The 27,177-nt window shown below is 40.5% G+C and overlaps 1 protein-coding gene across 2 annotated transcripts in view; it reads right to left on the bottom strand.

The window, feature by feature from the left end:
* Positions 1–13,394: 13,394 nt before the first annotated feature.
* mon2 (MON2 homolog, regulator of endosome-to-Golgi trafficking) overlaps positions 13,395–27,177 on the bottom strand; it is a 68,833-nt gene continuing 55,050 nt past the window's right edge. Inside the window, exons 26-35 of one of the 2 annotated variants that reach the window (XM_074677134.1) lie at positions 26,492–27,135; positions 23,820–23,963; positions 21,286–21,303; positions 20,681–20,809; positions 17,006–17,196; positions 16,871–16,931; positions 16,672–16,795; positions 16,251–16,458; positions 14,224–14,306; positions 13,395–14,102 (exon numbers count right to left, since the gene is read on the bottom strand). In XM_074677134.1, coding sequence (XP_074533235.1) covers positions 13,939–14,102; positions 14,224–14,306; positions 16,251–16,458; positions 16,672–16,795; positions 16,871–16,931; positions 17,006–17,196; positions 20,681–20,809; positions 21,286–21,303; positions 23,820–23,963; positions 26,492–27,135 — 1,766 coding nt within the window. In that variant the 3' untranslated portion in view covers positions 13,395–13,938. The remainder of the gene's footprint in view (positions 14,103–14,223; positions 14,307–16,250; positions 16,459–16,671; positions 16,796–16,870; positions 16,932–17,005; positions 17,197–20,680; positions 20,810–21,285; positions 21,304–23,819; positions 23,964–26,491; positions 27,136–27,177) is intronic. The other variant, XM_074677135.1, reaches the window with a different exon arrangement.

Raw genomic sequence — 27,177 nt, 5'->3', positions numbered from 1 at the left:
GGACATCAAAGAAGAAAGAAGAAAACAAAAACAAACAAAACAAGAAAGACAACAAAAAAAGAAAAAGTACAAATTAAAAAATAAAAAAGAAACAAAACAAAAAAAGGAACAGGACAACAAAAGGAAACAATATAAAAAAAAGGAAACCAGACAAGAAGAAGAAACACAACTACAATAAAAGAACAGGGCAAAAAAAGAATGACTGCAAAAAGGAAACAGGACCACAAAGAAAAAACAGACCTACAACAAAAAAGGAAAAACAAATAGGAATCAGAACAATAAAAAAAAGAACAAAGAAGTGGGACAACAACAAAGAAATGAAACCAAAAAAGGACAAAACAAGAAAAAACTGAAATAGAAAAAAAAGGAGCAAAACAAAAAAAAAGGAAACAGGTTAAGAAAAAAGAAAATGTTACCTGGAAAAAGAAACAGAATGACAACAGCAAAAAAAAGAACAACAAAAAGGAAACAGAACAATAAAAAACAGAAAAATAACAACAAAAAATGCAACAAAAAAAGAGAACTGAATCTGAAAAAAATGAAAAGAAAAAACATAAAAGAAACAGGACCACAAAAAAATAGAATGACAAAAAAAGAAACAAGTTGACAAAGAAGAAAACATGACAATTAAAAGCTGAAGAACAAGAAAAAGAAAGACTACAAAAGGAAACAGGACAACAAAAAAAGAAGAAGGAAAAAGAAACAGAACAACCACAACAAATAAAAGGAAAAACAAAAAAGGAAACACAACAAAAAAAAAGTATATACCAAATGGCAACAGAAAAGAAAATGTGATCAATCAATAAAGAAGACGCAAAAAAAAAAAAGAAACGGAAAAACACAAAGACACAACCACAAAGAAAACATGACAACAACAGAGAGAGAACGCATCTTTGTGTTTTTGTTGTTGTTTTGTTTTTTTTCCTGAAACATGACGATGAGCTCCCTGTCCCCCAGTGGTCTCCACAGTCCCCAAACCTCAGTCCAGCAGATCCTTCAGGGTGTGAGGATCAGGAGACTCTCCAGCAATGTGTTGAAGCTCCGCCCCCAGAATGAGATCATCACCAATCTGGCAAACTGACCCTTCAGGCCCAGAGACGTCTGTGGATCAGGGTGTCAGAAGGAAAGCCTAAAGAAAAACCACGAGGCCTGTCCCTGGTCCCTGGTCTGTCCCTGGTCCCCCTGAGGGAGCAGGTGTGAACAAAGGAGACGAATGTCTTCATTCCTCAGTGACACCTCAGGACTCAGATGTCACCGTGAAACCAAACCCTCCAAACACCAGAGGCAGAGGAGTGTGGACGTCATTGTTCACGGCTGAAGCCTCCTCAGTCTCTGTCAGAGACCCAGGGTGAAACCTGAACCCTGGCCTCAGGTATTTCAGGTGTCCCCCCGTGTTCCTGTGCTTTCCGACCCTTCCTCCAGAAAGCAGCGTCTCTGGGCGTGTGTTCCTGCGCCTGTGCTCATTTTTCGTCCCTGAATCATCGGGGAAGCTTGCGTTCAGCTGAAAACTCTCCTGTGAGGCTGACAGAAAAACACGGAGCTGCTGCTAAGAATAGCTGGAGTCTGGCAGCTCTCCCTGCAGGTTTCTCTCTGCCAGATACGACACAGGTGGTGTGAAAATACAGTTATTTTTGTATGGATACTGACGTGAAGCAGGAGCGTCAGGCGCTTTAAAGAGGCTCACACACAAACTGACTCCATGTTAAAAGTCGTATGAAAAACAGGCACAAGTGACATTTCTGTCACTGTCAGCGAATAAAACCAGATCAGCCTGAGTCCAGGTTTTCACCTTCACTGGTTTTATTATGGTTTTGATTAGAAAGTTATAGACATGCATCAGAGGGTTAAAATCTTTTCAACTTTCAAATATACTGAATAAAATGTGTGAAAATATTTCTTTTTTTTTTTGCAAAGCAGAAAAGAAGGAAAAATTATTTATGAAAATACCAAAAACCGGGGTTAACTTTCAAAGGCCTCAGCTGACCTGGATTAAAGTCATTCAGGAGCCACAAAATCTACTTTAACTTCACAATAGAGACAAAAAAGTGTAAAAAACTTAAAACATGGTAAAAACCGAGTGAAAATCTAAATGGGAAGTTTTTTAAATTTATAAAATTAAACATGTGATGTCTTTGTTTTTTTTTGTTTTTTTTTTAAATGTAATAATATTAATAATTTTCAAATATCACAAAAAAATGCTAATTAAAAAATTATATTCAAAACATTTGGAAAAAAATCAAAAAATTCTGAATTTAAAACTTGCAAAAATTTCAAACACTTTGCAATTTTTTAATTACAAAACTTAAATTTAATACAAATATAGCAAAATTTCAAAAGTTGCAAAAGTTTAAAATTTTTGAAATCACAAAAATATGCATAACTTAAACAATCAAGAAATAAAAATAAAATAACAAACAAATATTTGGAAACTTTGAAATTTAAAAAAAAAAGCCGAAAATCTGAACTAAAAAGATATGCAAAAATTTCACAGTAAAGAAATTTTAAAAACTGTAGAAAAAATTATAAAGATGAATTTTAATTATTTTCTAAAATTAAGAAAAATACTTTAATTTCATAACATAAAAATACACATTTGCTTAACTTATCTTGCTTTCTTGTTATCCAATTTTAAATCACCAAAAATAAAGCTAATTAAAAAAAAAAAAAAAAACAATTTGGGAATTTTGAAATTTTAATATACATAAAAAAGCATTACTTAAAAAATATGCAAAAAAAATCACAGTAAAGAAATTTTTAAAACTGTAGAAAAAATTTTAAAAATGAATTTTAATTATTTTCTGAAATTAAGAAAAATACTTTTATTTCATAATGTTAAAATATACATTTGCTTAACTTAACTTACTTTGTTGTAATCCAATTTGAAATCACCAAAAAAAATTGCTAATTTAAAAAAAAAAAAAAATAACAAACAATTTGGGAATTTTGAAATTTGAAAAAAAAAAAATCTTATCTTAAAAAATATGCAAAAATTCACAGTAAAGACATTGAAAAAATTGTAGAAAAATGACAAAAAAGGAAATTAAATTATTTTCAAAAAATTAAAATAATAATAATAATAATAATGATAATTTCATAACATAAAAATATACATTTTCTTAACTCGTAATGTTTTGTCGTTCAGGATTCAAAATAAATCTGTGTTGTTGTCACATTAGAGCTCTCCTGATAGTTCGACTCCATCTACAGCACAGGAAGTGACGTTCCCACCGCGCCCAGAGATCAGAGCTCACAGACATCTCTTTAGGCCACACCCCCTGATTCAGGATGATATACTCAGGACTTTATCAAAGGACTTTTTACTTCTGTAGATTAGTTCCTTCACACTTCTCTTCATCTTTAAAGTAAAACGTGTTGTTCTGGGATGAGAGAGCAGAGAGCTGGAGTCTGACAGGAAGTGCCGTCCTCTCCTCATTTTAATCCCAGTTTTAACCCGTCACATACACTCCTCTCCTTCCTGAAGCAAACCTGCCTACACACTCTGAGCTGAAGTCCGTGGTGGGACTGTTTCTCCTCATCCTCTGCAGGAGGTGCAGGAGCTACAGGAGCAGCAGGAGCTGCAGGAGCACAGGGCCATCTGGTTCCCACAGACCGTCCTACATCCTCCTCCAGTCAGGCCAGCTCTGATTTGGCTCTGCACTCCTACTCCACTGTGTGTGTGTGTGTGTGTGTGTGTGTGTGTGTGTGTGTGTGTGTGTGTGTGTGTGTGTGTGTGTGTGTGTGTGTGTGTGTGTGTGTGAGTGTGTGTGGTCCAGATTGGATGACGGCACTGATGACACAGTCATTCCTGTGGGTGGCTTGTTTTTCCAAGGTTACAGCTCTCCCACCCCACCGTGGACCGATCTGAGGGAGATGCTGAGTGAGATACTCGTCTCTGGACGAGGAGCCGAGGAGTCAAGGAGCCGAGGAGTCAAGGAGCTGAGGAGCCGAGGAGTCAAGGAGCCAGTGAGCAGAGGAGCCGAGGAGCCGAGCTGCTGGGGGGGGCGAGGGCGGAGGAAAGATTGTGATTTCTTTTCAAATCTGAGTGAAAAACAATCGTTGAGGTGTTGTTTCCAAATCAGATTTAATTCTCAACAATTAACATGAAATTAATTTGAGAGTCCAAACTTTCCTCCAACATGAAAACGTTTTTTTTTTCTATTATTTCTGTAAAAATCACTCAATGTGTCACAGACTGATGACATCACAGCTCACCTGTCCCTTAGGTGTCTCTGATCCAGATGATCAGTGGTCAGTTTTCTGCAGTGTTACCTGCTGTGTAAACATCAGCAAATTCTGCTTCTGACCAAGACCCCATTAGGGGGCGCTACGGGAGAAATATGTCAGGATGTTTTTATGACAGGATCAAGATCTGGATTTGATCAGGACTGGTTTTCAGATTCAGACCACTCTGACCTTAAATATGACAGAAGGAAGGAAAGAAAAGGATAGATTAGGGGAAGGAAAGGAAGGAAGATAGGAAGAAAATGATGGAAGATAGGGAGGAAAAGTGGAGGAAAGGAAGAAAGAAAACCATGTTTTTCATTTCCTTTCTCCCCCTCCTATCTACCGGGCAGATTGGAAGGAAAAAAAGGAAAGAAGAAAGGCAGGAAGTGAAGGATAAAAGAAAGGATGAGATAAAGGAAGAAAGGGAGGAAAGATAAGGGAAGGAATGAAGTAAGGAATTAAGGAAAGGGAGGAAAAAAGAAAGGAAGGGAAGGAAGGACAAGAAAGGAAGAATGAAGGAAAGAAAGAAGGAACCTGAGGTAGATAAGAGGGAAAGAAAGGAAATGACAAAGAGGGAAAGGAAGGAAAGGGTGAAAATAATGGAGGAAGGAAGTAAAGGATGGAAAGGGATGAGATGAAGGAAGTAAGGGAGGAAGGAAGGAAGGAAAGAAGAAGAGAGGAATGGAAGGAAGATTGAAAAGAAAAAGGAACAAGGAAAGGAAGAAAGGAAGGGAGGGGAGATAAAGAAAGAAAGACGGAAAGAAGGAAAGAAGTAAGAAATGAAAAGAAAATAGGAATTAAGGAAAGGGAGGAAGGAAGAAAGGAAGTGAATGGTGGAAGAAAGAAGCAACCCCAAACAACCCCAACCCCATTTTACCCTTAAACATTTTGATGTCTTCTCTTTTAAGCTCCTCTTTTTGTCTTTTTTGCTCAGACATGTTTTTTTAACCCTCTCCTGATAAAAACTGATTTACAGTCATCAGCTGTGGAGCTGTGGGTTTTGAACCAGCAGCCTGTGAACGGTCCAGATGGAGGTCAGAGAGACGCTGTGACCCCAGAGGAAACTCGTGGAGGTTTGTTGCAGACTCACATGAAGCTGAGCGGTGTCTTCAGGAGGGCGAGGCCGCCTGTGATCCCCATCTGAGCGGCTGAGCGGGCCCCTGGGGGCCCCGAATCTCTGCTCCTGAGTGATTTATCAGATTAATCTGATTTATCAGATTAATCTGATTTATCTGAGGGCCCGCTCAACCAGAGTCTGACAGGAGACAGGTGAGGAGGACAGGAGCTGCTCTCTGCTCCACAGAGACGCTTTCTTTCCACTCTGAGGTGATGGATGATGCTGGGTCTGACCCTGGAGCTTCGACATGAGACACTCTGTGGTGTCAGGCTGTTTGTTTACCAGGAGAACCAGAACCAGGACAAGAGGAGGGACCCCATCAATGTTTCACTGGAGTCTCCCTGGATCACGGCTCTGCAACCTTTACCTTCATAGGAGCCATTTTCATCTCAGCTCGCCTTGATTAAAATAATTACGTTTTTTTTATTAATGAAGTTGAACATGTGATGTATTGATTTTTTCCTTTAATAAATTTGCAAATATTATAAAAATTTAAAATTAAAAAAAACAGCAAAAAAAGAATATTCAGAAAAATTAAAAACATTTTTGAAATGTAAAACATTGCAAAACTTTCAAAAGATTTGCCATTATTTTAATTTGAAAAAAAAAATCAAAAAATTTAAAATTTAATAAATGAGCAAAATTTTCAAAGATTTTGAAATGTCAAAAAATTGCAAAACCAATCTTGAAATTTAACTTAAAAAATTTAATTTTTTGTTTTTTTTAAGATTCAGTAATTTGAAAAAAATCTTTAAACTAAAAAAAAAAGAGCTTAAATTTTAACATTTTTTGTAATGTTAAAAAAATTGCAAAAATTTCCCCCCAAAAAGTGAAATTTGAATTTAAAAAAATTAGAGTTCAAATGTTTTTTTGATTAGATAATTTGAATTTTTTTAAAAAAGTCTTTAAACTTTAACAGCTCAAATTTTTAAAATTTTTGAAATGTCAAAAATTGCAAACATTTTTAAAAAATGTTGAAATTTAATCTTGAAAAAAAATGGATTTTTTTTAAATCATTAGATTGCAAAAATAAAAAATAAATAACTAAAAATTAACTTGAATTTTTTTTTAAATGCTACCAATGGAATTTAAATTTTTTTAGAATAAATAATTTGCAAAAATTAAAAAAAAAAAGTCTTAAACTTAAAAAAAATCAGCTCAAATTTTTAAAAAATTTTGAAATTTTAAAAAATTGCAAACATTCAGAAAAAAATGTTGATATTTAATCTTGAAAAAAATCTGGACTTTTTTTTTAAATCATTAGTTCGCAAAATAGAAAATAAATAACTAAAAATTAACTTGGAAAAAAATGCTACCAATTTTGACATTTTAAAATTTCGCCAAAAAATAACAAAAACTTGCTACTACTTTTGCTCAACTCATCATGTTTTGTTGTTTTGCCAATTTTCTACATTTTGCTGTCTCCTCAGCGGTGAACTTCTTATCTTTATTTTTACCATAACTTTTTAAAGCTACAAGAAGCCCCAGCGGAGTCAGTATGAGGGTCCAGAGCCACAGGTTGAGAACCCTTTGCCCTGGAAGGTCAAAGGGAGGATCCAACATCGAGCGCAGGACTGCAGCCCCTGCACGGTTTCATCGACCCGGGCACGCTGCCTGCCCCCTGCAGCCAATCAAAGCTCATTACCCCACCCCCCACCCCCACCATGAGACCCCTGACTGCCCATGCTAATGTGACACAGAGCAGAGCAGATGCTGGCGGGCAGCAGAGAGAGGATTTCAAAAGGTTAAGTCACAACAGCATGACCCACATCAGCGCTGAGCTCAGAGCTCAGTGAGGACACCGCTGCTCCAGCGCCGTGGCTGGGGGGGGGGGGGGGGGGGGGGCAGGGTAGGGGTGGGGGGTGGGGGGAGGTCATGTGGTGCGTCTGTCTGTGCATACCATCGAGTTTTAGGAGCGAGGCGTCCAGATTTAGCATAATAATCAGATTATTAAAGCCAACAGTGCTGCACAGATTTACGTCTGAGCTCCGGCCCTGCACAGGACACACACACACACACACACTCTCACACACACTATCTGCTCCAGTGTGATGGTATGCAGCACTATCAACAAAGGAGGTTGGGGAGAGCCATGAAGCCAGCCTCAGTGTGTGTGTGTGTGAGTGTGTGTGTGTGTGTGTGTGAGCAGATGTATTGTAGGATACCTCTGTGGGCAGCAGGAGCCACGTCACTCCTCCTCTCATAGCAACAGTACAGTTGACCTACATGCTTCTTTACACAGCCCACTCCGCCTCAGGGGCTGCACAAAAACCATGCAGATCCAGAGCACAGCGTTTTAAAAACACTCCCCAGCATGCACAGGGGGGCACGCACAGCTGGAGCCTCCATCCTGCAGGGAAAAAGGACATCACGGTGCGTAAACAGTGACTGAGGCGGTGTCAGATTAAAAACTGCACACAACAAAGTGCTTTCCCCATCACTCCTTCTCTGCTTTATTGGATCAAATGTGGTACAGAGGTTTAAAATGCAAGCACAGGATGCTCCGGATCAGAAAGAGCAGCTCGACGCGTCCGAGCGCGCCCTCCCAGGCTGTCCGTCCCTTCCCGAGCTGGAGCCGGAGCGCAGCGAGCAGCGCTGAAGTGGAGGCACCAGCACTAGCAAGGCAGTAGCTTGCGCAGTCATCTCCATAGCGGGCAGAGTCACAACCCAACCAACAGCACAAACTACTACCTCAGCCAGTGCTGGGGAGACGCAGGGGGAGCGGGATCCAGCGACAGGTCGACACAGACAAAGAGAAACGTCGTGAAGGTTAAAAAAAAAAAAAAAGCTGCTCCGTGCGCGTCCACATTCCCACGCAGCTCCGTCCTCTCCTCTTCCTCTCCTTCTTCTGTGCAGACTTGAAATAAGAGGGAAACCCCGCCCAAGCGGACCCTCCGCTCTCCTCCTCCTCCTCCTCTCCCCTCCCTCCTCCTTCCTCCCTTTCTTCAATGCAAACCACAAACTGGTCCTCTCCCCTCGTATGACCCAGTGGATAATCCAAAAGCGCAGGCTCGGGGACCTCCGCGGGGACGCGCAGAGGGCGCATGGGTCCGTGCAGCCCGCAGGGATTAAAAGCCTGGATGTGGAGCGGGAACAGAGAGAGCAGCGAGAGCAGAGAGAGGGGTGGATGTGAGGAGATAAGAGGTGTTTTCCACTGCAGAGGTTTCCTTATGACAACACCACCTACTGCTCACTCCACCCATCCATCCACCCATCCATCCATCCATCCATCCATTGATAAACTGTATCATCCATGAAAACAGAGATGAGAATAAATCACGATTTTATATCTAACATCTTTATATCTATATGAAATAATGATTAAATGCCATAAAAACACAGTAACATGTTCATAACATGATTATTTCCTGTGTCCATGTGAGACTGAGTTTCAAAAAACTACTTTTTTTTTTTTTCCTGAAATAGATTAATTTGATTAAAAGTTATTAAAAACAGTTGAACCTTGAATGTTAGAGACTGGTACATGTGATGGGTCAATAACTGCATCAAAGATTCTTTGTTCAAGACAACTTTTTTACAAATACGCCACTTTAGCCTTTAGCTCGTGTTTTAGCCTTTAGCCTGTGTTTGAGCTTTTATCCCTTGTCAAAGCTTCTAGCCCCTGTTTTAGTCCTCAGATTGTTTTTCGCATTTAGCTCATGTTTTAGCCTTCAGCTTATGTCTTTGCTTTTAGCCCCTGTTTTAGCCTTTAGCACGTTTTAGCCTTCAGCTTATGTTTTAGCCCCTGTCTTAGCCTTCTGCTTGTGTTTTAGCCTTTAGCGCGTGTTTAAGCCTTTAACTAATGTATTAGCTCTTAGCCCCTGTTAAAGCCTTTAGCTCATTTTTTAGCCTTTAGCTTGTTTTAAAGACTTTAGCTTGTATTTAAGCCTTTCAACTTGTGCTTTGGCCTTTAGCCTTTGTTTAGGCTTTTATCTCTTGTTTTACTTTCTAGCCCCTGTTTTAGTCCTCAGATTGTTTTTTGTTTGTTTTAGCCTTCAGCTTATGTCTTTGCTTTTAGCCCCTGTTTTAGCCTTTAGCATGTTTTAGCCTTCAGCTTATGTTTTAGCCCCTGTCTTAGCCTGAAGCCTGTGATTTAGCTTTGAGCTTGTGTTTAAGCCTTTATCTCATGTTTTAGCTTTAAACTTATGTATTTGCTTTTGGCACCTGTTTAAACCTTTCGTTTGTATTTTAGCCTTTAGCTTGTTTTTTGGCCTTTAGCCTTTGTTTTAGCCTTTAGTTTCTATTTACCTTTTAGCTAGTTTTTTACTTTTAACTCATGTTTGGCATCTAGTCCATGTTTAAGTCTTTAGCCTTAAGCTCATTTTTTTAGCCTTCAGCTTATGTTTATGCTTTTGGCCCTTGTTTAGGCCTAAAGCGTGTTTTAGCCTTTAGCCTTTATTTTAGCCATCAGCTTATGTTTTGGCTCCTGTCTTAGCCTTTAGCCTTTGACTTAGCCTTGAGCTAGTGTTTTAGCCTTTAGCCTGTGTTTAGGCTTTTATCTCGTTTTAGTTTCTATCCCCTGTTTTAGTCCTCAGATTGTTTTTTTCGCATTTAGCTCATGTTTTAGCCTGTTTTCTTACTTTTATCCCCTGTCTTAGCCTACTGCTTGTGTTTTAGCCTTGAGGTGGTGTTTTAGCCTTTAGCTCATGTTTAAGCCTATAACTAATGTATTAGCTCTAAGCCCCTGTTAGAGCCTTTAGCTTGTTTTTTAGCCTTTGGCCTTTGTTTTCTGTTTCTGTTTTACCTTTGAGCTAGTTTTTTACTTTTAACTCCTGTTTTGGCATTAGTCCCTGTTTAAGTCTTTAGCGTGTTCTATAGACTTAAGCTCATTTTTTAGCCTTCAGCTTATGTTTATGCTTTGGCCCTTGTTTAAGCCTTAAGGGTGTTTTTGCCTTTAGCCTTTATTTTAGCCTTCAGCTTGTGTTTTAGCCTTTAGCCTGTGTTGTAGCTTTAAACTTGTGTATTAACTTTTAGCCCCTGTTTGAGCCTTTAGCTTGTTTTTTAGCTTTAAGCTTGTAATTTAGCCTTAGGCTCTTTTTTAACCCTTTGTTTAAACCTTCAGCTTGTGTTTTAGCCTTTAGCCTGTTTTCTTACTTTTATCTCCTGTTTTAGCCTCTATTCCCTGCTTTAGCATGTTTTTTTCACCTTTAGACTCTATTTTAGCCTTCAGCTTATGTTTTAGCCCCTGTCATAGACTTTATGCTGTGTTTTAGCCTTTTAGCTTGTGTTTTAGCCTCCAGCTTATGTTTCAGCCTTTAGTTTGTATTTTAGCTTTTGGCCTGGAATTTAACTATTAGTTGATGTTTTAGCCTTTAGCCCATGTATTAGCTTTTAGCTCATGTTTTAGCCTTTAGCTGGTGCTCTATCTCTCTCCTGTTTCTCTTTCTTCTGCTCTTCTGTCCTTTTTCTGTCTGACAGTTAGGCTCCAGTGTCCACCATCACTACAAAATTAATCACAGAAATCGTGTTCAGCAGAGAAAAACACAGATCTCTCTTCTCTCTACTAAACTTCATCAGCTGGCGTGGTGTTGTCATAGAGACTTAGATGTGCTGTAAATCAATCTGGTCCTGTTGGACCTGATCAGGAAGCTTAGAAGTAGCATTTAGAAAAAACCTGTATTAGCGCTGATAATCTCATTTTTAAGTGTGGAACTTAAAATATGAACAAAGAATGTATTCTGGTTATCCTTTGTGAAGCCATAGCTATAGGAGCTCCCCCTGGTGGCTGCCTGCAGCATCTGATCTGTTCGAACAGATGAAACACAGAACAATCGGATTAATGTGCCGGCGTTCGTTTTTCGGAGAATTTTTACTTTATCTTGTTTCAAAGATGTGAAGAGGTTTTAAAATAGGAAAGTGTCTTTACGAAGAACAGAGGAGAAGTCACAAACAAACAGGGAGAGTTGTTTAAGTTCCTGTGACCCAGAGTCCACTTTAACCTGAGGGATCCTCAGAGTTTCATCCATGAACTGAAGAAGACAGGATGTGAAATCAGTCTCACTGTGAAGTCGTCTGCTGACTATTCTCTTAACTCCAATCTAATATCTGATCTGAATCTGAAAGACAGACTGTCGGCGTTCACTTCCAGCCTCAGGCTCTGATGTTCCACTCAGGCAGAGGGAAGGGGCTGAAGCCCACAGAGCAGAACCACACCTACAAATTTAGGCCCCGTTTACATGACGCCGAAAACGGTCGATTCCGCAAACATTTCGTTGCGTTTTGGCCTTCTGTTTAGACGAGACCACGTTGCGTTTTCAGTGAAAACGCAAACTTTTGAAAACGCTCCCCAGAGTGGAAAGATCTGAATCCGCTCCTCCATCCAGCTTCGTGTAAACACAGAGCGGAGCGTCTCAGGGTGAAACGCTGACGTCACCGCATGCGCACTCGCAGTTTCAGGTGAAGGCTCCGCGCTCAGCCACATTTCCAGTTGAACCGGTAGCTGGCGGTAATACGCGTTATGGTTGGATTGCCGACCGTCTCACGCAACAAAACGGCAGAAAAAGAAAGAACAGAAGAAGTGACTAGTCCTCCTGGAGTCGTATGAACGCGGATCATTTTCACGCCGTCCTCATGTAAACGTGGTCGGCTTTTGAAAACGCAAAGGAAGAATCATTGCGGGAGTCTCCGTGTAAACTAGGCCTTACCTGGCTGCATGGAAACAATATCTTTTTTAAACCAGTGGTCCTGACACAAATGTGTTCAAATCAGAGAGCTGCTCAGTCAGAAAATTAAAAGACCTGTGTGTCAAAAAATTGAGAAGGCCTGTTAGTCAGAATATTAAGAAGGCCTGGAAGTCAAGAAATCAAAAGGCCTGTTAGGACGCGGTCACACTGGCCATTCCAAACGTGCTTTACAGCTGAAGTGTGCTTAGGCACGGCACGGTTGGCCAGTGTGACCACGTCCTTAGTCAGAAAATCAGAAGGCCTGTTAAGAGAGCATATTAAGAAGGTTCATTGGTCAGGAAATCAGAAAGCCTGTTAGTCAGAAAATTAGAAGACTTGTTTGTGAGTAAGAAAATCAAAAGACCTGTTATCCAGAAAAATATGAAGGCCCATTAGTCAGGAAATTTAGAGGGCCTGCTCGTCAGGAAAATTGGAAAGCCTGTTGGTCAGAAAATTCTGAAGGCCCACTTGTCAGGAAAGCAAAATGCCTGTTAGTCAGAAGATTAGACAGCCTGCTAGTCAGAAGAAGAAGGCTTGTTTAATAGTAATAAAATCAAAAGACCTGTTTGCCAGAAAAATATAAAAGTCCATTTGTCAGGAAATCAGAAAGCTTGTTAGTCAGAAAATTTGATGACCTGTTAGTCAGAAGATCAGAAGGCCTGTTAGTCAGAAAATTTAGAGGGTCTGTTAGTCAGGAAATCAGAAAGCTTGTCGGTTAAGAAATCAAAAGACCTGTTAGTCAGAACATCAGAAGGTCTGTCAGAAATTAAGAAGGCCTGTTTGTCAGAAAATTAGAAAGCTTGTCATTTAGAAAATCAAAAGGCCTGTTAGTCAGAAAATTCTGAAGGCCCTTTGTCAGGAAAGCTACAGACCTGTTAGTCAGAAGATTAGAAGGCATGTTTGATAGTAATAAAATCAAAAGACCTGTTAGCCAGAAAAATATAAAAGTCCATTTGTCAGGAAAGTTAGAGGGTCTGTTGGTCAGGAAATCAGAAAGCTTGTTGGTCAGAAAATTAGGAGGCTCATTATTTAGGAAAGCAGAAGGTCTGTTAGTCAGAAAATAACAAGGACCATTGGTCAGAAAATCAGAAGGCCTGGCTGTAGGTCGCAAAATCTGAAAGCTTGCCAGTCAGAAAAAGGCAAGGACCTTAAGTCTGATTATCAGAAAGCGTGTTAGTCAGAAAATCAGGCCCTTTAGTAGGAAGGTCTGATAGACAGAATGTAAAAAATACCCACTCATTTTTTCCCTCTCTCGACCCATCAGGGTTCAGGTGTTTCTAACGCTTTAAACCAAAATGAAACAATGATAAACTGTGTTTATAAAAAGCTCCTGGTGGTTTTTCAGGACCTGCTCATGTGATGTGAGTGAGCGCAGACGGCACAGATGATCGTAGAATCGTCTCGTTTATTGTATGCAGACAGTAAATCCCTTCTCAGATGGCTGGCTAAAGATGACGTGGAATGTTACAGTAAGATTTGTTTTCTTGCATAAAATCCTCACTGTTGAAAATGCTGCAAAAGTCTCTTCTGTTCATTCTGCAGATCAATAAAGCCCCTCTTTCTTTTTTTTGCTAATGATTTCATCAACAACATGTCACCACACACTGTACATCGATCGAGTCGGCCTCAGGACCAGAGAGAAACACACTAAGCCCAGAGGCAACACTGCAGTTATTTCAGTCTCTGAGGAGGACACAGCCGGTCTGGATGAGCGTGGAGGGCGAAGGCGTTATCAGCTCACATGAGAAGCAGACGATGGAGCGTGTGAAGGTCAGGGTCGTCGCCACCGCGGTCCGAGAAGGCCTCGAATCTTCTTCAGGGCTGCTTCATGTCACCGTGAGAGTTCATGTTCGTGCTCCTTTAAAGCACGAGGTCGAGAAGACACATTCAAGATTTCTTGGTTATAAAAAACACAGAGCTCCAGGAGCCGCCGGGTCACGACTCGCCGTTCTGGACTCTGGAGACCGGCGGCTGCATAAAGTCTTTAAAGGGCCCCAGGGCCTCCTTCAGGGCCGAGCTCACCTCGGATGAGGAGCAGGTGATGCACTCGACCAGCGTGGGGTACAGAGCGATGACCTGAGCCCACGTGTTCCCGTCCACTGAGCGCGAAGGGAAGAAGAAGAGGAGAGGAAGAGTTACTGGAGGCGATCAGAGAATCAGCTCTTTAACAAATCCCCACAGGTCGTCTGAAACGAGCTCTGCAAACCCTCTGATACTCACCGTTCTCTGGCTGAGTCTTTTTCAGAGAGTCCATCAAAGTGCTGATCGCTTTCAGGACGAAGATGATCTCCGTCACTTGTTGCCTGAAACCAATCAAAGCAAAGACTTCAGTTACCAACGGGCATCGATCATAGGCAGCAGATCCTCTCTGAATCCAGCTGCAGTCAGATCGACTGTGAGAAAAAACCTGTTTTTGCGTCACTCATTCGCAAACCCTCCCTCAGAAAGCCTGGTGATTTCACTAAGATACGTTTGAGAAGCTCTAAAAACCCTCAGACTGCTCCTTTCTCTCAGAGATCTCTGGTTTTATGTGATCAGCGCCCTGAAGTCGCCTGAAGCTGTTTTTGAGAGCCATAAGGATGTTTTAAGATGTTAACGTCTCTGTGGAGCCACAGCGAGCTGAAAGCTGGAAGAAAACCGTCTCAAACGTGACGGACTAACACCAACATTCATCTCTTCTTTTTCCTTCCTATGGGTAGGAAATGGGCGCAACCTGGAGCGCTCGGCCATTTCTGCCTCAACTTAAAGTTTTTTATCTGCATTTGACTCTGTGGATCAGACTTTTGAAGTGTGATGACATGGCTGGAGTAAGTTCTACTTTTTGAGGCCATAAAAGGGGTACCTCAAGGCTCAGTCCTAGGACACCTTCTGTTCTCAATTTAAAATGTTACAAAGCCTCATATCATTTTTATGGTGATGACTCTGTAAATTACAGCTCTTCACAGTAAAGATCAGGGGTCTGCAACCTTTACTTTCATGGGAGCCATTTTTCCTCAGCTCACCTGGATTAAAGTCATTCAGGAGACACAAAATCTACTTTATCTTCACAATAAAGACATAAAAAGGGGATAAAATTCTATACACAGATAAAATCAAGTGAATAATTATTGAAACAAGATTTTTTAACTGAAGAAAATTGTACATGTGACATCTTAAATTTCAATTTTTAAAGAATTTGTCCAAAATTCTGAAATTATAAAAATAAAAAAAAAAGACTATTCCAAAATTTCAAATTTTTTTAACAATTTAAAAATTGAAAACATCACAAAGATTTTAAAAAATTAAATGAAATAAATTTGCAAAATTAAAATAATGAAATATAATAAAATTGCATGAATACAAAAAATTGAAATTTCAAAAGTTGAAAATTTTTCAAAATTTTTAAATGTCAAAAATTGCAAAATTTTAAAGAATATCATGAAAATGAAAGAAAATCAAAAAATGTGTAGTTAAAAAAGTAACAATAAAAAAGTAAAATAATGTTTTTTCAAAAAACAACTTTTAAAATACAAAAAAAAATAAAAAATGTGGAGTGTTAAAATAAAAAACAAAACAGAACAATATTTTGCCAAAAAAATAAAAAAAAACTTTTAAAATACACAAAAATTAAAGAATATTGAGTTCTAAAATTCTAAAAATATAAAAAAAAGATTATGTTTTTGAAACGGTCAAGTCTTAAAAGTTGAAAAAAAAAATTTTGGCAAAAAAAAAGAAAAAAATGAAAAAAAATAAAATGTTGAGTTTTTAATGTTGAAAGAAAAGAACAGAATATTTAGTCAAAAAAATAAAGAAATCTTAAAATTTGAAAAAAAAACATTTTTAACCAATTTTAAAAGTTTTGAATGAATTCTTGAATTTCATACTGTATAATGATACTGTTGCTCAACTCATAATGTTTTTGTATTGCCATTTTCTTCAATTAGTTATTATAGGGGTGTAAAACATGAGTAGAGCGGTGGCAGGCTTTATTGACAGATGTGATGAATATTAACTTTAAAAAATGTTAACGCAGGATTTGATTTAGTGTCAGTGTCTTTTATCATCAATACCCTCTGTAAGAAAAATGACAATTCTTTATTTCAACAATATTTTTAAAGCTACAAGCTACAAGGAGCCACTGCAGAGGAGTCAAAGAGCCACGGGTTGAGGACCCTTGGCTTCTTAGGTTTCCTGGTGTGAATTGCGGAAAGTCTCACACTAACACCTGATTAGTTATGAGGACGTGTTCAGTGAATCCTGGGTTGTACCTGGGCAGGGGGCAGCGCCCGCTCAACCTCTCGTCCTCCACGTAGCGCCGCAGAACGTCCTGGGACCTCTTGAGGAGCACAGAGAGCGCCATGCGGGAGATGTACCCTTCCTGCGGGGTGGACACCTTGTTGCTGAAGGAGAACTGAAGCAGAGTCTCGAAGCACACCTTGGAGAAGTCCTCCCTCATCCTCACGTCGATCTCTGCCTCTGTGGATGGGGAACAGTCACATGATCAGAGCGGTTTCCAGGGAGTGGACAGATGGGGCTTTGCTGTCTGAGGAGCGTGTTGGTGCTGAGCCACGGGGAGGAACTCGGCAAACAAACGCGCTCTCCATGGTTTGATCTGAAACTTGGACGGCTTTGAGAGACGCAGGCAGATCCTGACGCTGCCAAAGGTAGAGACTGTTCTGGAAAGCTCACCTGTGAAGGAGGGAGACTGGGAGTGGATGGAGCCGCGGTTGAGCATGGCCATGATCTGGCCCACGAAGTCTTTGGGGATGAAGTTGGCAAACGGCAAAATCTCTGTGCTGATCAGCTGGACCACCTGGAAAGAAAAGAACACGGTGACGACGTTTCCTGCCTCACAGACACGGTTCAGGACGCCGGCGTTTGTATTTACCTCCACGTCGATGGTTTCGTTCTTCTGGAACTCCTGAATGGACAGGTTATCAGGAGGGATGCTGGAAACGGGAGAAACAAACAGATTAGTGCTCAGGTCTTTAATGCAAAGTGTTTGTGACTCTGCAGGTCGTACCTTTTGGTGAACAGGAAGTCTTCAAAGGCGTTGGCCAGCTCAGGCCACATGGTGTCAAACTTTCCAGATGAGGCGTGCTGGCGTGCGACGGGCAGTCCGATGGAGAGGACCTTGAGCAGGGAGGACACGGCGAGCTTCCAGGTGCTCTCTGACGGGCAGGAGTACTTCAGACCCAGAGGCATCCTCAAAGACTGGACGGGGAGAGAAAAGCTGAATCAAAACAGAAAACTTCTCTACGTTTCTTTCTTTGCGTAAACATCGATCTCTCAGCCGGGGAACAGCTGGCTTCCCCCAGGTTTACATTTTATAAGTACTGCCTTCATGTTTTGGAGACGAGAAAAGGGTCAGGGTCAGATCTGGAGTCATCATCCACGGGGAACCGTGTTAATAGCTCCTCTGAAAACCAACTCCCTTCAGAGACGCGGGGAGAGTATGGGAACGGAGCCGTTAAACGCAGGTGTCAGAAACTGGATCCGACGGCGAGCCGGAGTCAGCTGTGAGAGGTTTATCCTTCAACGACAGACACGAAAACACTCGCCACATGTCCGCTGTGAGCCTGACATCGATACCGTCGTGTTAAAGAGATGAAGTGAAGTGAGAGCGCTGACGCTTGTTTCCTAAAACCATTAACACTCATTTTATAGAATCTCTTAAACTGGACTCTCAGGAAGTGGTTTCTCCACAACATTAAGTTCAGTGAATTCTTCTTTCAGTTTGGTTTAAGACACGAAATGAAGACAAAAACATGCATCTCATTACTTCTACATGTTTTACTGCATCAAACCTGCTTTTGGTTGAAGTTTTGGCACTGCGGGCAGGAGCCAAGTCTTTTCATGAGCTGTTTCAACCAGAGGACCCAAAAACTTCCCTTTAAACAAAGTTTCTGCACTGAAAAAAAAACGAAATCTCATCAAGTGTTTTTGTTTTATTTTGGGTAAAAAATGTCCTTTTAGACTTAAAATAAGCCACATTCACCCGGTCAGTCCAGAAAAATGTCTCATTTCAAGTTATTTAGAGACAAAAATGAGGTTTTGAATCAATTAAAATGAGTAAAAAAATCCGCCAATGGGACAAGAAAAATGTGTTCGTCAAGTTTTTTTAAATGAAATATTATCACAAATAAGTCAACCTCTTTTTTAGCCTTTAGCTTGTGTTTTAGATTTTAGCCCATGTTTTAGCCTTAAGCTCATATTTAAGACTTTGGCTTCTTCTTTTTTTTAACCATTAGCTTGTTTTTTAGCCTTAAGCTTGTGTTTTAGCCTTTGGCATGTGTTTTGGCCTTTAGCTTGTGTTAAAGCCATTAGCCTTTTTTCTTTACCTCTAGCTTTAGTGTTAGACTTTAGCCTTTAGCTTCTGTTTTAACCTTTAGTTGTGGTAAAGCTTTTAGCCTGTGTTTTATACTTAAGCTTGTGTTTTGGCCTTTAGCTCCTGTATTAGTCTTTAGGCTTTTTTTTTAACCTCTAGCTTGTGTTTTAAGCTTTGCTTGCATTTAGTCTTAGCTTGTGTTATGGCCTTTAGCCTGTTTCAGCCTTAAGCTCCTGTTTTAGCCTTTTGGCTTGTGTTTTAGCCTTCAGCTAATGAATTAGCCTTCAGCTTCTGGTTAAGCTTTTAGCCAGTGATTTAGCCTTTGGCTTATGTTTTGTCCTTTAGCTTGTGTTTTTGGCCTTTAGCATTTTTTACCACTAGCTTGTATTTAAGCCTTTTGCTTGCATTTAGCCTTCAGCTTGTGTTTGATCCTTTAGCCTGTGTTTGAGCCTTTAGGCTGTTTTAGCCTTTAGCTCGTGTTTTAGCCTTGTAGCTTGTGTTTTAGCATTCAGCTCATGTTTTAGCCTTTAGCTTGTGGTTAATCTTTTAGCCTGTATTTTAGCCTTCAGCTCATGTTTTAGCCTTTAGTCTGTTTTAACCTTTAGCTCCTGTTTTAGCCTTTTAGCTTGTGTTTTTGCTGTTAGCATTTTTTACCTCCAGCTTGTGTTTTAGCCTTTAGCTTGTGTTTTTAGCTGAAAATAGTACATGAAAAACCTTTATAAAATTTCAGTTTTTTATAGTGTGTTGTAACATTCCCCAGATCTAAACTCTTTTTGAGGCTGTCGATTGTCTGACCATGAGGGTCTAAGACTCAGGTAGATCTTGGAAACACCACCAGACCACTAGAGGGCAGTAAACCAACAACAAAGGCCTTTTTAGTGAAAATGACACTACAGAAGAAGACAGATAAGCTTTTAGTTAGACCGTTAGCATGGAGGATATTCAGTTTGTGCTGGTTTAGATGGAGCTTTATTTCACTGCAGATAGCTTTGTTGACTCTTGAAACGAGACGAGCTCTTGACACAAAGCCGCCATAACCCGGTCTAAACCGTTTCTAAAAGCCCCAAACAGCTCAGAGCAGAGAAACAGCAGTCTGAGCGCTCTCTCGTCTAAAGCGTAAAGACTCAGAGATGGAGCCATGTTTGAGCTTCCTTAACCTGGATCTCCACTGACACGTTCAGCTGGAGGTCTCCACCTTTACAGGGTCACTCTTTGAACTGGAACACCGGGAGCTGATAGAGACACATTCACACCATCAGACTGTGGCTGTGGAGTTTCCCACAGTCCCTGGACCTCTGGGACAACTCCTGTACGGAGAGGAAATTGAACCAAGAACCTTCCTTATTGGTGGTATCATATCCTCTTTAATCAGATCATATGGTCTTTCCTTTCATAATGTATTGTAAAGCATCTCATGGTATATCTCACCCTGTAATATCATATCCTCCTCTTTAATCACATCATGTCGAATTAAACCGTATTAAGCCAGCCTCGCCTCAACGAGGGAAACCAGGAGTTAAACCCTGAACTTTCTGAAGAAAATCTGAAGACTGGAGGAACTGGAGGGCAGAGAAACACTCTTTAAAGTATTTACAGCTACTTTAAAGTCTAAAGTCAATGAACTGAATAAAAGACGAATAAATTTTCATCTGATGCTCTGGAAGCTCCCTGCCTTTCCCTTTTCTTTCATTGGGATGCAAAAAGCCTGACACAGTCTGTCCTTCATTCATCTGTTCGGTTCATTTATAAAACTAACTTCTTTAAACGGGATACTCCAGAAAAAACTGTCAGCTGATGAAAAAAGACTTAGCAGAAAAAGATTTAGCAGATATTTCAGACTTAAATCCGTGGCAACCAATCAGAATGAACCCCTCGCGATTCAGCTTTTAAGAAACCCAAAACTTTTCCTCCTGGTGTCTACACGAAACCATGAAACTAGAGTTTTCCAAAATCCTCACTTTGGCCGTAGTTTTCAGAAAACTTTTTTTTTTTTTTTAGTGAAGTAAAGCTGTGGTTTCGCGTGGACAACAGGCCTAAACGTATGAAAATACATGTGGTTCCCATGACCTTAGTGTGTTAGAGGAGGTCTCCATCTTTCTTCCTACATCAGGTTTTATTGCATGACTTCATCCTTTGGCATGTTTAAATGCTAGCAGTGTCTTAAACTCAACTTTTTGTAACTTCTCTTTAAATCTTGGAGCCTCACTGAGCCCGCAAAAACAAAAACAGGACTCAATGTGTCTTTAAGATCTTGATTAAGCTTTTTTCTTACCTACGTTGTTTTGGGAAAAATAACCTCCCAGTTCCCAAAGTTGAACCCAAAGTTTACTGCCGGTTAAAACCCCGCCCCCTCCACCCTGAGTGAATTACCTTGATGATGCTCTGCAGAACTTTCTCGTTGATCACGGCTTTGTGGCACGCTGTTTTATGGTACAGGTCCACCACCACCTCCAGGGAGCGCTCAGCAAAGGGCACATAGTTTAAGGCAACCCACTCAGCCTGCAGGATGTAAGGAGAGAGAGGATAAAACCACAGAGGACATGAATGAAAGGCTCTGATAGCTACGCTCTCTACTGTCTGAGTCACATTCAAAGCCGATTAAAGACACACTTTGTCTTTGAGGAAGCAGAAAAGACGTGTTTGAAAGCTCCAGGTTAGATTTCTGACGCTGGTTTGACGCTACAAAGTGTGTCTTTATAAAAAAAGAAACAGAACCACACATGTGCACCAAACACGAAACTGAACGGAAAGAACGGAAACGGCTCGGAGGCCGTGCACACAGCGGCAGGACCACCGTTAGTGGCAGGCAGAGAGGGGCAGCATGGAGTGAGTGGGAGACGCAGATGAGATGTGACAGCCTACCGTGCGGTGTTACATCTCTCATCCACCGCACAGGAGAGCTCGCCACCATTCAGCACAGCTTAGTAACACTAAAGAGGGGAGGGGGAGGGGCTGGAGGAGATGGCAGGACTCACCGGTGCAAACAGCTGGATCTAAAATGGTTATCCAGTGAGTGGTCCCCAGAAACAGAACGAGAGAGGATATCTGAATTAAACTGGTGTGGTGGGTTTTTGACTGAACACTCACTGCTAGCACCAAGGACACAGAGCGGGGGAGGGGAGGGGTGGGGGTCTGACCCCCTTCATAGGCAGTTTAAACTGATTCAGAGCAACAGAAGTGTCCAGGATGAGGATGAGACCACTAACGATTCAACAGCAGCAGCACACGAGACATGAAACACCAACAAGAAAACTCCCATCCCCTGCTCAGAGGCAGAGATGCTCTCATCAATCTGACTCTTTAACGATTCCCTTATCAGTTCCTTTAATAAAATTAAACCTTCAAGCAGAGTTGGTCTAGTCTCCACTCAGTCACATGACCAGCTGCACGGAACTCTCAATCAAGCTTTGCAACTTTTACTTTTTTGTCAAGATGCCCAAATGCTGCAGCTTGTGTGGAGCTGGATCCTCCTCTCCCATTCATTCTAATTGGAGGGAGCTGAAAGGGCTTCTTCAGGATTCACCGACTTTGACAGCTTGTCAAACGAAGACCGTTCCCCAAAAAACAACTTAACGCACAGCCTTTGTAAAGCAGGGTCCACTCTATCATCTCAGCAAATTTCAAACAGATACCGTTTATGGCCTAGGAGTAGATCGTTTTCATAGAAAGGGCAAAAATGTGGGGTAATTTTACTTTGAAAGGCAAATTGTTGGCCTCCTGTTCCAGATAGGTCAGGGGTGTCGGCATATAATTTGGGCGTCTCAATGAGACAAACGTTTTGATGTTGGTTTGATCTCTCTATGACATTCCTACTGCCCGTTAGAGCTGTTTTAGTGTGCCTAGGTGGCGCTACAGAGCACATTTAAACCTGTGTATCAGAATTGCACTGGGACCTTTAAATTTAGTCTTTAATTAAAGCTTTTTATCCACCGTCTCAACAGTGAAATGATTCATATATCCTTCCAATGTCAAGTTTAAAGCCTTTTGGTGACTTCTAGATCAAATGTGATTTTCCAGTCAATGTATTGAATAGGAATCTGCTGTGAGACTGTAATGTACAGGGGTCTGCAACCTTTACTTTTATACAAGCCATTGTGCCTCGCATCACCTGGATTTAAGTCAGTCAGGAGCCACAAAATCTACTTTATCTTCACAATCAAAACAAAAGAGTATATAAAACCTAAAACATAGTACAAATTGGTAAAAAATCATCTAAATGAGAAGTGTTTTTGTGTTGATAAAATTGTTCATTTGATGTCCTAATTTTTTAATGTAAAAAAAAATGAGCAAATGATACAATAAAGAAAATTACATTGTCGTATTTCATAAATTCGCAAAATATCTATGAAATTTAAGAAGTTGCAAAATTTTTCAAAAATTTTCAAATTGCGAAAGTTTGCAGATTTTTCCAAAGATATCATTTAAATTATTGCAAAAATTTAAAAAAAATATTGAATTGTCAAAAATTTTCAAAAAGTCATAAATTTGCAAAATTAAAAAATTGTCATTTTCAACATTTTCTACATTAAAATTTTAAAAAGGACAAAAAAGCATTTTTTACATGACATTAAAATCATTTGCATATTCTTCCAAAATTCTTTTTAAAAAATTGCAAATTTAAAAAAAAATTCAAAATCCCCAAATTTGAATTTTTTTTTTAAATTGAAAAAATTCCAAAAAATTGAAATTTACAAAATTTAAAGATTAAAAAAATTGCAAAAATCTTTATTGCAAGAGATGATGCTTATTTAGTTAAACAAAATGTTAAAGCATGGTTTTATTTGGTGTCAATTTCTTTAATCATAAATACCCTCTGTAAGTAAAATAAAAATTCTTTGTTTTAATAATATTTTTTAAAGCTACAAGGAGACACTGCAAAGGTGTCAAAGAGCCACATGAGGCTGAAGACCCTTGGCAATGCACATTTCTTTGTGAATTCATTTCCTCTGTAAAATATAAGATAAAAATCCTGAATTAGAATTTTCTTGGGGACCTGTTATTATCTGCTTAGCTAAGGTCCGGCTGCTTTGGTGTGATGTAAAGATTGGATAAGGGAATCGTTAAGCGTAAAGGCCAATGATGTGAATGGATTGAATCGTATCTCATCTATTCTCTATCCCCATCCCTAGGCAGAGCACATGCTTAATATCACAGGTTTAAAAAAGTCCCTGGTTACAAAACTGCATTATGAAAAAAATCTGTTTGAAGTTTAATGAATGAATTCATTTACGAGAAAATTCCCAAGTTTCATTTTTTTGTGTCATTTTTAGAAGAGTTAGTGAACATCTCTCTGTGTGCTGCTGCAGGAACCATGATGCAGAGAAGATGACTTCAGGTTAGAGGAACCTGTCCGTCAGCCTCATGAGGAGACACAATCAGGGCTTTATAAGAGGAGGAAGAGGAAGAGGAGGAGGAGAGGGGTGACTTTCTAAAGAATGGTCAGAGAGAAACATGAGAAACAGTGTTTGTAAAAAGACATCAAGCTCTGCGGAGCTCCTCTCCCCCCTACCTGGTTGTATTTGGCATTGGCCACGTGTTTGGTCTCCATCCGGCCGTACTGAGGAGGCTTGCAGGAGAACTCCACGAAGAGTAGCAGCTGTTCAAAGATGGCCGGGTACATGACCTGCAGGTTCTCTGGGCCCACACAGATGGCCTGCAGCGGGGAGGGAAGGGAGGAACAAACACTGCTGACATCCACCACGGGACTGCACATTGCATAATTTAACAGACTGACACGTTGTTTCCTGGGCTGAGAGGAGACAATATGAGCACAAACATCTCTGTGGGGATGAGGAGGGAGGGCTCTGCATTTCTCAGGGACACAACTGAAGTTATTACACATTAGGGACCGCATTATATTCATTTATTACCAGAAACAGGTTTAACCTCGTCAAGGAGGAACTGATAATTAGATAATTCAATCTGAGCTGAAGCTGCTGCTTCCTCACATGCTTTACTTTCTAAACTTGTGTCATTTTTCTAAACATGCTCTTATTTATGCTTCCTGATTTTCTTACAAGCTTCATGATCATCTCATAGACTTCCTGTCAGACTTTCACTTGTCCTGCACGTCCTGCATGCTTCACTCCAAACTCATTCTGCATGCCCTTTTGTCCTGCATGCTTCCTGCTCTCCTTGCAGACTTCCTTCTTGTTTGCCATGCTCCCTCCTTGTCTTAAATGCATCTTGTCAGGCTTGTTTACTCCAAACTTATTTGGCACTTCCTTCTTATCTTGCATCCTTCTTTCTTGTCTTGCATGTTTCCTTCTTGTCTTAAATACCTCTTGCTAGTATTTTTTAGTCCTCACTTATTAGGCATACTTCCTTCTTTACTATCTCTCATGCTTCCTTATTATCTTGCTTGCTTCCTTCTTGTCTTGCATCCTTCTTTATTGTCTTGCATCCTTAATTCTTGTCTTGCAAACTTCCTTTTTGTCTTGAGCGCTTCCTTTCAGCCTTGAATGCCTTTTGGTTGTCTTTTTTACTTCAAAATTATTTGGCAAGCTTCATTCTTGTCTTGATTACTTTTGCAAGTCTTTTTTACGCCTAACTTATTTGGAATGCTTTTTTCTTGTCTTAATCGCTTCCTTCTTGTTTTGCATGCTTCCTTCTTTCTTTCTTGTCTTGCATGCTTCCTTATTGTCTTGCACGGTTCCTTTAAGTCTTGAATTCTTCCTTTTTGTCTTGCATGCTTTTGTCTTGTGTCACATGTTTCCTTCTAGTCTTGTGTGCTTCCTTTTTGTCCAGCATACTTTGTTATTGTCTTGCATGGTTCCTTATTGTCTTGCATACTTTCTCTTCATCTTGAATGATCCCTTATTGTCTAGAATGCTTCCTTTTTGTCTTATATACTTCCTTCTTGTCTTAAATGCCTCTTGCTAGTATTTTTTAGTCCAAATGTATTAGGCATACTTCCTTCTTTATAATCTCTCATGCTTCCTTCCTATCTTACTTGCTTTCTCTCTGTCTTGCATGCTTCTTTCTTGTCTTGAATGATCCCTTATTGTCTCGAATGTTTCCTTCTTGTCTTAAATGCTAGTAGTAAATTGCTAGTATTTTTTAGTCCCAACTTATTAGGCATACTTCCTTCTTAACAATCTCTCATGCTTCCTTCCTATCTTTTTTGCATCCTTCTTGTTTTGCATCCTTCTTTATTGTCTTGTAATTTTCCTTTTTGTCTTGAGAGCTTCCTTTTAGTCTTGAATGCCTTTTGTTTGTCTTTTTTACTCCAAACTTATTTGGCATGCTTCCCCCTTGTCTTGCATGATTTCTTTTCGTCTTGAACGCTATATTCTTGCTTCTCATCTTCCTTCTTGTAGTGCATGGTTCTTGTTAGACTTGTTTACTCCCAACTTTTTTGGCATACTTTCCTAAGTGTAGCATGCCTACTTGTTGTTTTGCATGCTTCCTTTTTGTCTTTTATGCTTCCTTCTTGTCTAGCATACTCCCTTGTTGTCTTGCATGCTTCCTTATTTTCTTGAGTGCTTCCTTCTTGTCTTAAATGCTTTCCTAGTCTTGATCACTCCTTACTTATTTGGTATGCTTCCTTTTTGTCTTGTAGGCTTCTTGATAGTCTTGTTTACTTTCAACTTGTTTGGCACGCTTCCTTCTTGTCTTGTATGCTTCCTTCTTGACCTACTTGCTTTTTGCAGATCTTGTATTTGTCTCAGGATATTTTTTTTTTTACAAATCTCATTATTGTGTTTCTGTATCTTAGTTTGAATGAAACTTAACTATGACAGGTTTTCAAGAGCTGTCATTGACATTTCTTTCTTTCTCTTCAAAGTCTGAGAAGTTAATGTTTTCTTAAGTAGCATCAAAGATACTCTGGCGTTCAGATCGACTCTTTTTAAAGCAGGAGGGCAACTCGATGTGAGTCTAAAGTTTAAGGCTATAAACAAGTTTCCTCCCATTCTTTAATAAAGCTGGATCCTCTCTAAAGTTGTTTGTTTGTCAAATGTCAGTTTTGGAGTGAGTAAAGACGAAAACAGAGAAAAACCAGGGAGAGAAAGCAGGGATGAAGGCCAGACTCGATCTGAGCAGGTCTTATATAACCAGGACCCCCCAGAGTCAACATGAAACACCTTCAGTCCTGATCTCGGTGGTTTTCTCTGTTACGTAACGACTGAAATAAACAAAAAAACACCTTTCTTTGCTTTCTGTCGTCACGTCTTCACTCACCTTCTGCAGGACGTCGAGGGCGGTGAGCACGGCCTCCTGCAGGCTGGTCAGCACGGCCTCGGTGTAGGAGGGGAGGATGAAGGGCGAGGCGTCGCTGCTGATGGGCACGGAGACGGCGCCGTGGAGGATGACCCCGAGCTTCTTCAGGTCCTCCATGCTGAAGTTGGTCTTGATGTGCTGGTAGAGAGCCGGGAAGATCTGGATCAGCGCCGTCAGGAAAGGCTGGCTGGGGATGAAGGACAGCTTCTCCGTCGGGCCACTAGGGGGCCTCGTGCTGTCCGTTCCAGTGCGATACCACGTGTTCCACGCCGACCACCACAACGCAGAGTCTTCTAAGGCGGATTCCTCCCCTGGGGGCGGTGCCTGCAGCTCGGCGCCGTTGTACCGCGTCAGCCGCTCCACCAGCGAGTCTGATCGTACCAAAGGTCTTCCAGGACCGGACGCCGACAGGGGGTCGATGAGCACAGGGGGGACGCCCATAGCAGCGAGTGCATCACCGGCTTTATCCGAGTCCTTGTTGGGGGTCACAATCTGCAGGATCTCCTGGAAGCTCTTCAGCGCAGCCAGGGAGACCTCGTTGTTCTTGCTGAGAGCGGCGGACTGGATGTGGTTCAGGAGAACCTCCCAGGCCTCGAAGAAGTCACCTGGAGAAACGACAGCAGAGTGCGAAGGCGCCAATTAACAGT

Source organism: Halichoeres trimaculatus, unplaced genomic scaffold (assembly GCF_033239565.1).
Source record: "Halichoeres trimaculatus isolate MK-OKI-2021-1 unplaced genomic scaffold, fHalTri1.1 fHalTri1_scaffold_10, whole genome shotgun sequence".
In the NCBI taxonomy this organism is placed as follows: domain Eukaryota; kingdom Metazoa; phylum Chordata; class Actinopteri; order Labriformes; family Labridae; genus Halichoeres; species Halichoeres trimaculatus.
The sequence above is the reverse complement of the archived record's forward strand: the minus strand, read 5'-3'. Positions and strand labels throughout refer to the sequence as shown.